The sequence below is a fragment of the Penicillium odoratum genome (genome assembly GCF_028828045.1).
Source record: "Penicillium odoratum strain IBT 22623 chromosome Unknown utg000005l_segment0_segment0, whole genome shotgun sequence".
Taxonomy (NCBI): Eukaryota; Fungi; Ascomycota; class Eurotiomycetes; order Eurotiales; family Aspergillaceae; genus Penicillium; species Penicillium odoratum.
The window spans coordinates 7,523,477-7,538,624 of NW_026643147.1; the positions used below are offsets into that span (position 1 = coordinate 7,523,477).

The following is a 15,148-nucleotide window of genomic DNA, read 5'->3' on the forward strand; positions in this document are numbered from 1 at the left end:
TCTTGCAAGGCAAAGGCTAATATTTGCCGGCTTAAGCTTTATTTGGATTAAATCGTGGAATAAAACTATTGCCCCTTTCTGAAAATATCTACCCCGTACGTCACTTAATGGAGTGATTTAGTGTAATCAGACGACATTTGGATATCTTCATAGCTTCAACTTCGAAGTGCTATTCGAATCTACTAAATGATAATGTCATATACACCATACTAATATATGTGCGAAGGATATGCCTCAGATCTTTAGGTGATGCACCTTAATGAACAGATTCCCTATATAGAGAAAATGAGAGGAAGAAAAAAAATGTGGTTCACTATACTCTGTTCAAGAACATGACCGGAAAATCTTGATAGAAATCCAAATAGCAGTTGAAAGGATTCACGCTAGAGTATAAGAGAAAAGAATTGGGGGTACCAGCTTCATCCTAGGTAACAATTGAACTTCGGCAGACCTACATAATGGATATATCCAGGTAGAAAGAAGATTCTGAGCATCTCTTCCAATGGCTAGGGCCACCTGTTATGGGCCTGATTACAGGGCTGTACTTATCCGGTTTCAGATTTACGGGATCCGAGGGTACAATATTCACGCAAATTGAGCAACTCTCTGGCGCTATCTTATTCCTGATTGGCCCCTGTTTATTAGGGCGGAAGATGCTCGGCCAGTATTATAGGTTCAATGTGGAGTTGAAGGTACGCGCAGAGAGAGGTGGCTCTCCTTATCAACTCAAAAAAGCTTCTGAGGGGTTTAGTGAGTTAAGTAAAAGGAGAACATAATCTACACAAATATAGTCAGGATGATGGAGAGGACGTGAGTTTGAAGTGTAGAAGTATAGTGGTATAAAAAATGGAAAAGCTATTTAGAGAGAAATATAGTGATTACTGATATAGCCCCAAACCACAGGCTTACATAGTCACGAACAAACTGAATATGCTTAATGTTCATAATGTTGGCGACCCATCTCTTCTGTCTCCATCGTCAACTCTTCAATGAATAGAGAGCTCAAAAATCCCAAAGCTCCGAACGCTGCCATTTCATACCAAATAGTCTGCATGGCATTCTTGTATGCCTCTTTGATGAGGACCCGCAGAGCAGGGGGGATGTCGACAGTTCGCAGATGGGGAATAAAGCCTACGGCCTCGCTGGGATCTGCTAATAATGCCACAGAAGCAGGCAATGCAATACCGTCGATTCCCTTAGCGAATACGCTGCTGAATGTAGTCCCACCCACCGCAAGACCAATGAGAGACCCAGATAGCCGAAATCCGACCATAATTCCCCTCGCAAGACCTTGATCTTCGGCTGCAGCACTGGCTTGCATTGGGATTGGAGGGACGCTAAATATTGTACCAATGCCAATCCCTGCAATCACCTGGAAACCAGCAGTCTTGGCTACTGAAGAGGATTGGTCCCATGGCGAGAAAATGCCACAGCCAACAGCCAGAAATACCCATCCAGCCCAAATTTCCCACTTATATCTTCGAAGAACGTCAACAGCAAAGGCAGCGATCCCTGTAAAGACATAGACCACACAGCAGAATAATAGGATTGAAATGGAAGATTTAAGTGGTGTCTCGAGATAGGCTGCTTGGGAAAAAAAGGAAAGATATTGAAGTAGCGTATAAAGAACGAAGCCATGGGTAGAGCTTCCGAGTAGGGTCATTTGTGCCGTTCGAGAGCGGAAGATACGGTAGGGGAACATCGCGTCAGCTGGATAGGCTTCGTAAAATGCAAATCCCACCAATATAAATATACCGATAATGAGAGGAACAATCGTTCGCCACGAGCCCCAGGGATACATATTTCCTGCCCAACTCAGTGGTAGGGCGAAAAGAATACTACCAGCCGTAAAGAGCAGCATTCCAAACCAGTCTATACGACTAAGCTGGGAGCGAAGAGACTGATCGATAGGCTTCAGACGCACAAAGAAGAAAGCCAAGAAAAAGGCGACACCAATCACAGGTAGATTGATCCAGCCAATCCATCGCCACGTGACATACTCACTGAAGACTGCACCGAGAATAGGACCCGCGATGCATCCTGCGGCCATTGGTAGGGAAAGCAAACCGATGTAAATGGCTCTTTCTTGTAGAGTAGTGATATCGGCGACAATGACCTCGGTAAGGACGTCGAGCCCGCCTCCGCCCAGGCCTTGCAGCACGCGCCCCACAATGAGAACTGCCATACTGTGTGCAACTGAAAACACGATCGATCCAATAGCAAAGAGTGTGAACGCCCTATAAAGAGGGATCTTGCGGCCGAAGATATCGGAAAAACTGATATAAATTGGCTGAATGACCACGACGGCTACCGTGAAGGATATGTTGGCCCAAAACGCCGTTAAAGTGGTACCCGAAAGATCGCTGGTGAGCCTATTGAGCGAGAACAGATATGTGAGCTGATTTGTGGAAGGATCGCGGCAAGTGGGTATATTTACGGGGATGGCAACCGCCAACGTTGTGGAATCCAAGGAGACCAAAAAGACCATCAACAGCAGAGCTATAAATGCAAGGAAGAATGATAGAGGCTTTCTCTTACGGCACTGTTGTTGTTCCGCCTCGGGATCGGGATTGCTCGGTGCTGATGCGCTTGGTACATCTTTTTTCTCCGTACAGTCGTATTCTGACTGAGATTGAGATCCAATTTTAGTATCACTTGCAGACGGCTGGTCCAAATCTTTGTTCGTATTTTGCGATGCGGTCTCTGATTGTGAAGACATCTTTTGGGGATTCGGGGTTAGATAGAAGGTGGACATAAAATGTTCTGCCCTTAAGGAAGAGAACTAGCTATAATTATGTTCACAGCTTGTTTTGTTTAAAATGAGAGAATAATTAGTTAACGTTACTAATATCATGGGTTGGTAATCAATAATCATTTTTCGTATTACATTCAGTAATATAGATAAGAAGGGATAGCGTGATAAAATCCTTGTAAGTTGTCATCATGCAGTATCTCGCTACAAGCCGCGTATGCTATTAGTGCCAACAGAAGAGGGGGTAAAACATGGAAACAAGCAGTTTAGCGGGTGGTCTGGACTGTAAGCGGATAATTGAGCTTAACCATAAATCGTAATTTGTTATCCCGAAAATGAAGAACATAGGCGAACTATTGGTCCCCCGTAGGGTTCGTCATGGATACATATGCAGTCTACCTGTACAGACCCCCGGTCTATGGACCTCCATGAATGCCTGATTTTTATGGAATATTCACGGTAATTTACACCTTATTGAATCTGAACACGTATAATTATAGTATTCATACTAAATTAGTGTGTATATTAGTGAAATATTTTCATGTATGAGCAGCTGATATGGTTATAATCTAACCAATCAGTTTAAATAATATATTATGTTAGTGCTTTGGTAGGTTATGTACGAAGTAGCATATTTGCATGCGAGTAAAAAGTGGTATTGTATTTATCAGGGTAGGGTACAAATATGAATATTCATATATATGATTTGTACAGATTTAGGGGCAAGTCACATGCTTAGTCGTCCATAGACAACGTACCCATGGACAGATAGCCCCTTGTCCATCCAAGGGTGTCCAATGGACACTTGTCGAACCCTAGTCACTTGTAATATACTCTCTGGCTACATCCGCGAAGACGGGTGTGGGATCCCCTATTCAGGTAATCGGAGAAGAGACATTGACATAGGAATTCTTCCCATTCGCTTCCGCATTCGCCTGCTGTGCTCTTGCACACGCCGTGCAGCACTGGGAATTTTGCCACTTCCTTTACCATTCGCTTCAATATCAAGCATCTCTTGTGCCCACTCGTCTATTTTTATCTTTGCCTTGAAACCAACTGTTCTTCAATTGGTTAAATACCAGACTTGGATCGAGTCACAGGCTCGTCTGGCAGAACTACCTTCACCAACCTGGAAGGCTTTAGATAGTCGAAGCCTCCGTGAAAGAATCGAGGGCCGAGTCACACATCTCTCCGTGACTCCAGCTGCGTCTGTAGCTCGTGCACTTCTCAATGTCAACGATGCACTGGAACAGTTATTTATCGGAAAGGCTGATGTTTTCGACATCGTTCGGGACGAAGATATCTGTGGTCAACTCTATGAATTTATAGATAACTTTGACCCATCTCTTCTCCTTGCTGTTCTGGTTCATTCTCGTCCCAATCTTCTGGTTATCGAGCTAAGAGCTGGTAAAGGGAGATCGACATCGAAGATATTGGAGTCATTAGAATCATCGTTTTCCAAATACACATTTTCGGATGTTTCATCAATTCACTTTCAGGCGGCCAAAGAACAGTTCAAGAGCGTACCCAATATCTGATTCGCTGTTCTGGATATTGGCAGAAATCTTGAGGAGCAAGGGTTCTCTGAGCAACATTATGACCTCGTTATTGCCACAAATGTGATTCATCTCACAGAGAACCCGTTGCAGAGCCTGAGAAATTTGCATGCTTTGACTTCACCAGAGGGACGACTCATCCTTCAGGAACTGTGTCCTTCAGTCAACTGGTTGACCTACATTCTAGGCGTGTTTCCTACGTGGTAGACAGCACTCCATGATGAGACCGAGCGAGGTTTCACGAGTGTACAGGAATGGGAACAAAATCTTCAACATGCAGGCTTTGATAATGTGAAAGTTGTCCTCGATGCAGATGAGCCATTCCAGCTCAGTGCGGCCTCCATTGTTCAACCATGGGGACTCGAGAATCCACAAAAGAAGGTTACACTTCTCTGCCGACATGAATTAGATACTGCTGATCCCATTGTCGAAGAGCTTCAGAAGTGCGACTTTGAGGTCTCCTTTTGCACACTAGATGACACTCCGCCCACTGAGAATGACATCATATCACTGTTAGATCAAGGGGCATCTTTCTCTGAAAATTTGTCGCCGGATTAATTTGATCGTCTCAAACATTTCCTTGCTTCCGTGGGGGATATTGGAATATTTTGGCCAATCGCTCCCAGGTCCACAATTTCAAAATATGCTCAAACGTTAGGTTTCGCTCGAACAATGCGCTCTGAACTTGGACTCTCGTTCGCTGTTTGTGAGACAGACACTTTTGATCACATTGTCATTAGTGTGTTCGAGCGATTTCAGCGTCGAAGAGAGTCTACAACACTTCTTGCAGACATGGAATACCTTGTTCACGGAGACGAAGTCAGGGTTCCTTGCATCCATCCATTCTCCCTTGATGAGGAAATGCTCAGATCACCTGACGATGATAATGTTGCGTTGACTACTAGTAGACCTGGCCGACTGGCAGATCTATATTGAAATACCAACTGGCTACCTTCTTGGGTGGTGATGACGTCGAAATCGAGGTTTACTCTGTGGGGTTAAGTGACCGTGTAAGATCCACGCGACAGATGAATTGAAGGCAAACCGCTGACGTAATTTCCAGGATTCATGCATCGCCATCGGATCAACAGAAGTCTCACATCTTGTTTTTGGACATGAAGCAACAGGTATAATCCGCCGGGTGGGTCAACCGGTCAAGGGTTTTACGGTTGGTGACCGCGTCATGGCTTTGGGACAAGGACTCTTCGCCTCTGTCTTTGTGCAATCGGAAGCCTTTTGCGTGAGGCTTCCTGAGAGTATCACCTTCAATGACGGCGCCAGCCTGCCAATCGTCTATACCACTTAACTCTATGCCATAGGTCATATCGCAAGTCTCACGAGAAATCAGGTATGTGTAAGCTTCCGACATAACATGATTAAGCCGACGCTCTCTAAAAGTCCATTTTAATACATTGCGGAAGCAGTCGCATTGGACTTGCTGCGATTCAGATTGCGCATTCGTTGCAGGCTAAAGTATTTGCAACCGTCGAAAACGATGAGCAAGCAACATACCTAGTCCAAATGCTTAATGTCCAGGCGAGCAACATATTTGTCATTTCTGACCTCAACTTCTCGGAATCTGTGAGAAAAGCAACAAATGATGAAGGTGTAGACGTGGTGTTTAACTCAGTTTCTGTAGAGCTAATCCATGAATGCTGGCTCTGTGTCGCAGAATTCAGCGTTATTATCGAGACAGAAATCCTAGGGGTCCAAGGAAAGCAGAAGTCTATCCCTGCTCTAAATACAAACTACAGTTATTACCATGTTGATATTGACAGCATTCAATCGAGCAAGCCAAATTTTATCAAAGAGTGAGTGTCCTATTTCACGAGTATTCGCAACGCAACGCTAACCTTGGCAAGACTGCTCTTCGATACCCAGAATTTGTTGACGAAAAGAACGATTCGCCTCCGCCTCCTTCAGCCCTCGAGTGTATTTAGTGTATTCCGTATCCAGGACGCCTTTACTGAGCTGGAGGATTCTTAGGTGGGCAACATCGTTGTTGAATTGCGTAAATCTGACGAAACTGGACATTTCGTTGAACGCCCTCTTAGGAGAACTATTACGCCTCAGTTCGACCCTTTGGCATCATACCTTTTGGTAGGGGGTTTCGGTGGTCTTGGACGGTCTGTCTCAACATGGATGGTTGATAATGGCGCAAGAGTGTCGGGCCAAGAGGTGAAGCATCTGGCAGCGATGGACTGACAGGATTCCTGACTCGAGCACGCGCGGACTCTAGTGAATTGCAGACCCCAGAGGCATTGGAGCTCATTACCCGGGAAATTTGGTTGAAGGTCTTGAACCTGCTTTCCAAGGAAGCAGAAGACGAGCTTGACCCAAAACTGGGCCTTGCAGATCTTGGCATGGACTCATTGATCGCGATAGAGATGCGGAAGTGGTGGAAACAAATCTTCCGGTTCGATATCAGTGTTCTGGAAATGATGGGCAAAGGTACATTGGAAGTGCTAGCCAAACATGCGGCAGATGGAATCAGAAGGAGTTTGGAGTAATGGTTCTATGGCATAGAATGGTTTTAGTCAGACCTCATTTAAAACGTTTTCAGGGCCGGTACCTCCAGCCCTTGGCCTGACCTGTAAACTCTCGCAGATGATTCAAACGATCGCGTCATTATCCTCTACCTTAAAATCCTAAATATTCACTTTATATTATAGAGCCTTCTTACTAATTTACTATAATTGATAGAAAATGAAGGATATTACCACATATACTATCTTCTAGATCTATAATAAGCTCTTTGCCTATCTAGAAGCTTTGATGTAGAAGCTCTAGTAAAAAAGGTGAGTTTCATCCGATCTTTTGTAGCCAAAAAATCCAATATCTTCTCTTTAGATTTAATTAGGCTTCATTAGGACCCAAGTTGGGTCCAACTCTTAACACCCAATTCAACCCAACTCATTGGGTTTTCTTGGGGCCCAATTCTACCCAATTTTGTATAATTTACCTGATTTTCCAATACTCTATGCTGTTTGTATTCTCTGTAGTGTGCTTCTTCTATGGGGTATATTTGACCGTAATTATAGACATAGATTGAAAGGGGTTAATTGATTCATATTCTTAATTTGAATTAAATCCGACCAGTATAAGTAGAGAAAATACAGTACAATAAAACCGAGTTTTATGAATTGGAACATTTTTGAAGTTCAAGATATATGTTTTGAATGAGCAGTAGCTCTGTCATTTTTTGATAGAGCTCTATAATTGATTTATTTTTACAACTCCATAATAATTTAATATACTTACATGCAGGTCTTCGCGGTCGTGGTTACAAGCTTCCGGGCCAAGTTTAAAGCCAATCTTTATTGGTGACCTCACGCAGTCAAGAGGAGCAAGAAGAGTTTAGTTTGGCCGCAACGGGTTACCTGTCGCTGCGGTCGTAGACCGTGGCGTCAGATAGGCCCCGTCCGCGCTCCCTTGAAGGGAGGCAATGTGTCTGTATTGTAGTGGATTCTATATACAGAGGGAAGGTGGGAGGGACAAAATTGACACTTGACTGCCTGAGAGATGACGAGCTACCCGCAGAGGCCATCAACTGACTCTCGTGAGGCAGTTGTAGGAGGAAGAGGCCCTCGGAAATGTCGGTGTAGATATCACGTGAGGCTACAGACATGGTGAGGCTTAGACCTCGCCAAATGGGCGGGTTGGGTTTCGACCCTTGACCCAAAACCCGCCAAGAGATTAAAATACACGTAACATATACCTGATTACATCACTCTATATCTGGTATTGGTTGTATTTCAACAGTAATACTGTAATATACAGGTAAATGGGTTCTTGGCGGTAGGGATGTCAAAATGAAATTTCAAAATTTCGAAATTCCTGAAATTTGGCTGCTTGAAATGTAATTTGAAATGGGGCTTGAAATCTTGAAATCTAGCTAGTCCCAAAGTGGTAATGATTATCTTCCATTCTTCCAATCAAAACAGTCGAACGTAAAGCACGTGACATAGACATCATGTGTCATCTATCCCCCGCCGTCGCCGAGTTGGCCGCTTGGAATCATCTGGAACTCCTTGAGGCCATTCAGATACACGCTTCGACCTCGTCCGCATAAGATGAGCTGAATCTGAATTTGTTGTGGGTTTCGTTGAAGGACTAAGGGGAGGCTCCGAAGTTGGCTTCAACAAGGAGTTAAGCCTCGACTTCAACGCAGAAATGAGGGCAGGATTTGTTGATTCTGAAGCTGAAGTCAAAGCTGAATTCAATGCTAAAACCAGGGCAGACGTTGGTGATTGCTCTGTTGGTTGCTCTGGTGGTTGCTCTGGTGGTTGCTCTGGCGGTTGCTCTGGCGGTTGCTCTGGCGGTTGCTCTGGCGGTTGCTCTGGCGGTTGCTCTGGCGGTTGCTCTGGCGGTTGCTCTGGCGGTTGCTCTGGCGGTTGCTCTGGCGGTTGCTCTGGCGGTTGCTCTAGTGGTTGCTCCGGTGGTTGCTCTAGTAGTTGATATGAGCCCCCTGATAGATCGTCTAGCACTTGGTTTCGCTGCAAAACCCTCTCTATCTCGTTATCCTCTTCTTGAAGGAGTGATTCTTGCGCAACTTCGGGAGGCCGTTCTGTCCGGAATTGTCGTTTATTGATCTGCACGAAGAGCAGTTTTTCAACGCGGTGGGGCTCGAGCCTATTTCGGACTTTTGTATGCTGAAGGTTCATCTGTGAAAAGGCTCTCTCCGCTGCCGCTGAATTTGCCACAGTATTGCAGAGTCGACGAGCAAAGGGTGCAAGAAGCGGAGCAAAGTCCTCCTGTATAAGCATATCGTAAGTAAGTCCTTCGTTTTAATCGTTGATAGTATAACGTACTGCCTCAAGCCAAAAGAGAGACGGGCTCTGGGCCTTCCAGCAGGAGGCATTATAAAAAGCGCCCGTTCTCTGCCTGAATGACAGAAATTCATGCCAAGCGGAAGAGCTTTTGTCGTTGTTCTGTAGAGGCCGTAGCACACCGATATAATTACGAGAGCTCTGGTCAACTTTCCCAGGGACTCTAGCGGGATCAAGATGATAGGCTACCCAGTGGATAGGCTCAAGCTGACGTAGTATTCGACTTTGCCAGCCTATGCCATCCAAATAGGACAAGAAATCGTCCTTAAGAGATGTTTGGGAAGCCAATGTTCGTAGATCTTCATGGAGATCTAGCCATCGCTGCGTTACCTCCATAATCGACGAGTTCCGAGCTTCGGACTCTTTTTGGGCAACATGTAGAGGCTTAAGGATTTTAATCAACTCCTTTAGTTGCCACCAGAACGAATGCGAGTTCGCTATCCGAATAATCTCCCTCCCCCTAGCAGTCGAGGTAGCAGGAGTGATAAGTGTCCACTCACAGATAGCTTCTTGGCAGTCGTGGAGCGAGGAGAGCATATTATATTGCGTTCCCCATCTTGTAATGACTGACGCAATAAGAGCCTTCCTATATCCCCACTTCTCAATCTGCTTTCCTTGCATCCTTGCGTACTCGAGTGGTGAGTGGTGGAAGAAGACGACTATTTCAAGGGCCGACTTAAATACCTCCGCAGCCCGTGGAACCTTCGAACCCTTAGCATCAACAATATCCTTCATGATTAACTGTAGGCCGTGAGAGTCACAGGGAATCATAAAGCAGTGTTTGAGCTCTGGTGTGTTCTCTAGCTTCTCCCAGACCGATTTCATGACAGAACATGTGTCTGTCGAGATAGAATTAATTCTTTTCCAGTCAATCGTTGTATCCAGTTGTAGTAGGAGACATTTGAGACTATTCAAGATCCAACCACTAATAGCAGGAGCATCAAGAGTCTTGTCTTCCATATCATTCAAGTAGACAAACCATGACTTTATCGGCGTTGTTATAGTCATCACTATCACCCGTTGAGATCTAATGTTAGTGGTCTCATCCACTGTGACATTTAAGAACTCAGTTCTCCGTAACTCTTTAATAACCTTCTCTAGTAGTTCATTATATGCTTCATCCAGCAGGTCATCGGCGACTCGTTGGCGGGAAGGAATTTGATACGTCGGGCTTAACGCATGGATAAGTTCTCGCATTTCTTGCTGTTCGAAAAGGTTGAATGGTCTAGCCCCGGTGAAACAGACCTGAGCGATTAGCTGATCAATGCTTCTGGCTGGCTGAGATGTAGAGAAACTTAGCAATTTCTGTTTCTTCTCTGCGGCGGTCTTGGGATCCATCAGAGCCTGTGCTTTTGTGCATTTATTAACATGCTCACTCTGGCGTGTAGTATTTTTGGCGCGAGTCTTCAAGCATCCAAGACATTGTGCTTGAGGCACCTGAAGAAGCTGCAATTAGGGGAGTAGAGGATAAGTTTATGAATTAGTTCTTACCTTTTTATCACCCTGTATGATTTTGAAGCATCTCTGAAGCTCGAGCTCTGAGTAGGAAACCTTTCCGCAAGGATGATTAGGAGCCATTTCGAAGGTGAGGGTGCTAGGAAGGGGTGAGACCTTGAGAGTATTCTAAACAAGCCAAAGATATATATTCTTCCACCTGTTGCCACGAGCTACAGCATACTTGATGAAGACAATGGCAGAAAAATGAAGTATAGGCCTTTATTGGCTATAATAGGTTACCGCTTCTGATGACTCAGCAGACGCCAGCCCCTTGAAATGTAATTGAAACGAGAAAATGAAATGAAATTTCAAGATTTCGTAATGAGTTGGCCAATTTCGTAATTACAACATCCCTACTTGGCGGGTTCGCGGGTATTCCTTCGGGTACCCAAAAAAGCAATATGGCGAGGTCTAGTGAGGCTACAGGCATTGTGAGGCAACCCCAATAAAACCACTCCCTTTAAGGAAACACAACTCTAGTCGGAGTACTTGAGGACCGCCTCTCAAATTATGCGGGCGTAGTAGTGTGGGAAGGAAATCTATTGGCAACATGTTATCTCTATGTATATACCTGTGGATTAAATATAGGTCTAGGAAGATTATTGAGCCTCATCGCCTTTCCCGTATTGATCTAGATCGTCTAAAGAAGGTCGAGACTAGTTACTGTTCCAGAGTGATCAAGCCTAAATTTTTGTCTTGTGCTTCCAACGCCCGTTGATGCATCGCTTCCGCCTCTTCATATTTCCCTTGGCTGTCAAGCACACGGCCAAGGTTACTGACACTGGTGAGCGTGTCGGGATGCTCGCGTCCAAGCACCTTCTCACTGCCTTCTAGATCTCGTCGATGCATCGCTTCCGCCTCTTCATATTTCCCTTGGCTCTCAAGCACACGGCCAAGGTTACTGACACTGGTGAGCGTGTCGGGATGCTCGCGTCCAAGCACCTTCTCTCGTGCTTCCAGTGCCCGTCGATGCATCGCTTCCGCCTCTTTATATTTTCCTTGGCTAGAGAGCACACTGCCAAGGTTATCGACGCTGGTCTCAGAGTCTGGCCAAACGTGTCGTAAAACTCTTTCCACCCTCCACGGACAGCGAGCTCTTCTCAATTTTCCCAGTCGGCGTTTGTTTCAGCTCCTCCACGATCTCGATGATAGTCGGCACTTGCTGTCGCGCCATATGCGTCTGCGACCATTGCCACAAAGCGTCTTCGTCCGTCAAACTACCACTGCGCAACTTCACCGCAACCTTAAGATCATCTTCTATCCCCTCTCCCAACACACTAGGAATTGCAAATGCAGCAGCAATGATAACATCAGGATGCTGCAGAAACTCCTCTTCCACTTCCGAAGCATTAACATTTTCCTCACGTCGCCGGATGATATCCTTGATACGGCCTAGGAAGAAAACATTGCCACACTCATCTACCTTCGCAATGTCGCCCGTGTGCAGCCACATATTGGCAAATGCCTTGACCGTATTGGCCGGGTCATTGAAATAGCCCTGGAAAAAGGCATTCGGATTCTCACTACGGAGCAACAATTGGCCCGATGTATTGGGAGGCAGAGGTTCGTCTTCCCGGTCCGCAATGCGTAGCTGATACCCCGGGCGCAGGACGCCGCAGGATCCAAGAGGAACGGGGCCTTCTCTTTGGACTATTGGAATGCTCGCCTCCACACTGCCATGCAGTGTAAGGAGCGGGTGACCAAATCGCTTTTCATAATCCGCTGCAAATGCCGGGATCGGCACACCCCAGGCAAGTCGAACTCGATGATCCCGATCCCGCGGGCTTGGTGGCTGCTTATAGATCAGGGCCAGTGTTGCGCCCATGAAATCGTACACCGTCGCCTGCGTTTCCTTTATCTCTTCCCAGAATCGACTTGCCGTGAATCTGGGAGATAAAGCAGCAGTTGCACCAAGTAAAATTGCCGGGATAATAGTGAGTGCTGTTGCATCTGCATTGAATAACGGGAACGGACAGTAGAGCACATCATCTGTTCGCAGCTTGCAACTTTCTATCAAGAGGGTAGCCTGGATGATAAAATACTCGTGTGATAGGATGCATGGCTTAGACTTGCCCGTCGTCCCGCTGGTATACAAGAAGGCAGAGGTGGTGGCCGGTGTCACGGCGAAGGCTGCCGCTAGGGGTGCTTCGTTGAGGTAGAGCATAGACATGTCTTGGGCGTTACCGCTCCTAAGAATCCAGATGGAATCGCGCTTAAATGCACCAGTTCCTTCAATCATGTCGACATACTGGCTATCCACAATCGCGACTGTTGCTTTTGCTGCAGCTACCGCGCTCTTCAGTGTCAACGACCGCCAATCTGTATTGATGGGAACCCACACTGCACCGAGCCTGTTAGTGGCCATCCAGGTATGAGCCATCTCGAGGCTATTCTTCATCATGACGAGCACCCGGTTGCCTGCTTGGACTCCCGCCCTGCGAAGCCCGCTGGCGAGAGCCGCCACACTGCAATCAAACTCCTGGAAAGTGACATCTTGGCCCTGGCATCGCATGAAGACTTTGGTGGGGTATTTTTGAACGGCCGCCTCGAGCGCATCATTAATAACCCGAACTTTGCTCTGTCTCTGCTTTCTGTCGGCAAAATTCTTGAAAGCATCTGCAGCCTCCCTTCTAGCGAAACAGTAACTAGCGGCGTTCACCTCGTCATGTAGAGCCGATTCCATGTTAGAGAAAACCCCTCGCTCCAATGACGTTTTGAGGCTGGATGCTGCAGCTGTCGGCAGCTTTGCCAGCTCCAACGCCAGCTCTTCGGCCCGTACTTTTGGATTCTCTGCAATCTCGCTGAGTAGACCGATGCCCAGTGCCTCATGAGCCCCAATAGTTCGGCCTCGGATCAGAAGCTCTTTGGCCTTTAACAGACCGACCATGTGAGACAATCGCAGCGAGATTCCTCCTGTAACAGCATGGCCGAGTGTCACTTCAGGGAATTGGAACTTTGCATCTGGGCCGCCAACGACGAAGTCTGCTGCCAAGGCAATCTCTGCTCCGCCGCCAACTGCATATCCCTGTACAGCGGCTACTATAATCACAGAGGACGAAGAAGTCAGACGAGTGACGTCTTGTAGCAGACTAAACGCGATACGCAGTTCCTCTGGAGATCCCATGCGCGGAGCGAGAGTTTCCTTGAGATCTTCTCCAGCACAGAATGCCCTGTCCCCTGCACCTTCGAGAATGATGATATGTGCATCTCTGTGGGCATGTAAAGCATCGATAAGGTCACGTAGAAGCTCTGCGTTGAGCGCATTCAGGCGTTCGGGTCGATTTAGCGTAATTTTGACCACGCTTGGGGCCGGGTGAGAGATGATCACCGTCTTGGAAGACATTACCTGGTTCTTGCTACGTGTGCATGCTTCCGCTTAATGGCTAACAAGGTATATTTATATAAATTTATTCGATAACCTTCAAATGTTGGAATGGATGTGGGCCTATGTGGACCTCGGGAGATATAAACATGGCAACTTATATCGAGTTATATGTTCTGCTGCGCCACCGAAAGCCAATCAATTTCCTTTCTAGTGAAGAGGGGAATGCTCGTTGGCAGTGTACTCTAGGTACACAGGTCGTTTCAGCATACAAGACAAGACTAGAACAACCAGGAGGCTGGAGATAAGAAAGGAGAACCAAAAGGTGGTTTTGTAGAAGAGAAGATGGTCTGCTTTGCTCTGTCTCTGCACGAAGGCGTTAAATACAGGATTTCTACTTAGTAACCCTACACCGCTCTTCCCCACTATACATCCGAACTCCGCTTTTACTCCGCGCTTGTTCCGCACGTACTCCGCGGTCTCTTCTTGAAAGATCAGGGCAATCACGTAATCACCGTTGTCGTCGAGCATGTCCTGCTATAAGGAGAGTTACTATTGTTCCCTTCAGATTCTGTTCAACATGACTCACTCTAACACCCAATTTCACATTGCTATTTCCAGCCGCGCTACAATGCCAACTTGCTCTCGTGTATCGTACCGACAATACCGCAGTCCTTCAAGCTGATCACATCATTGAGGCCTCATTGATGCTGGTGAAAGCAAGAGGGCCACATAAAATAGAATAACCGTGTATCCTTTTCACCTTGGTCATCAAGTCACAAGAAGCCGAGGGCTGATATTTCAATCACTGGATATATGCTTGATCAGGGTTGAGTATTCATCTATTTAGATTCCACATGCCTGTCTGACCAGCAATTATAGGTTCGAGGAAGCCGATCAATCCAGCCAATCATCGTACGACGCAAACAGCGAAAAAGGTGAAAATGGCACCGAGAAAGCGATCGTCCAAAGATTTTTAGGGATTCATAGTGATCTGTTCATGTCCAGCGATATGTGTCGGCATTTTCCAGTGCCGAGCTCACAGCTTACACATTATAATCGTTGATAAAAGGCTCTTTCATCAATGCCCATACCCGACGCTTCTAGAGGGAAATCCACAGAGTTAGATGGAGCAAGAGATGATCGCAATACAAGGCCGTGAATATGATTTCCGAAACATAGTCTCGTACTA

General features: G+C 46.2%; 4 protein-coding genes across 4 annotated transcripts; 1 reads left to right on the top strand and 3 right to left on the bottom strand.

The window, feature by feature from the left end:
* Positions 1 to 934: 934 nt before the first annotated feature.
* On the bottom strand, positions 935 to 2,719 carry N7520_008421 (MFS-type transporter sphD; the record flags this gene model as incomplete). Its single annotated transcript, XM_057142355.1, has 1 exon — positions 935 to 2,719. One exon carries the CDS (start codon positions 2,717 to 2,719, stop codon positions 935 to 937), a length of 1,785 nt encoding a protein of 594 aa, XP_056996361.1.
* A 2,261-nt stretch (positions 2,720 to 4,980) lies between these two features.
* On the top strand, positions 4,981 to 6,294 carry N7520_008422 (quinone oxidoreductase-like protein 1; the record flags this gene model as incomplete). Its single annotated transcript, XM_057142356.1, has 6 exons — positions 4,981 to 5,133; positions 5,217 to 5,318; positions 5,372 to 5,548; positions 5,628 to 5,656; positions 5,733 to 6,119; positions 6,171 to 6,294. The coding sequence occupies 6 exons, from the start codon at positions 4,981 to 4,983 to the stop codon at positions 6,292 to 6,294; spliced, it is 972 nt and encodes a 323-aa protein (XP_056996362.1).
* Positions 6,295 to 11,294: 5,000 nt separating this feature from the next.
* Positions 11,295 to 11,609, bottom strand: N7520_008423 (uncharacterized protein; the record flags this gene model as incomplete). Its single annotated transcript, XM_057142357.1, has 1 exon — positions 11,295 to 11,609. One exon carries the CDS (start codon positions 11,607 to 11,609, stop codon positions 11,295 to 11,297), a length of 315 nt encoding a protein of 104 aa, XP_056996363.1.
* A 64-nt stretch (positions 11,610 to 11,673) lies between these two features.
* On the bottom strand, positions 11,674 to 13,977 carry N7520_008424 (uncharacterized protein; the record flags this gene model as incomplete). The annotated part of the gene is made up of 1 exon (XM_057142358.1): positions 11,674 to 13,977. The coding sequence occupies one exon, from the start codon at positions 13,975 to 13,977 to the stop codon at positions 11,674 to 11,676; it is 2,304 nt and encodes a 767-aa protein (XP_056996364.1).
* Positions 13,978 to 15,148: the final 1,171 nt, after the last annotated feature.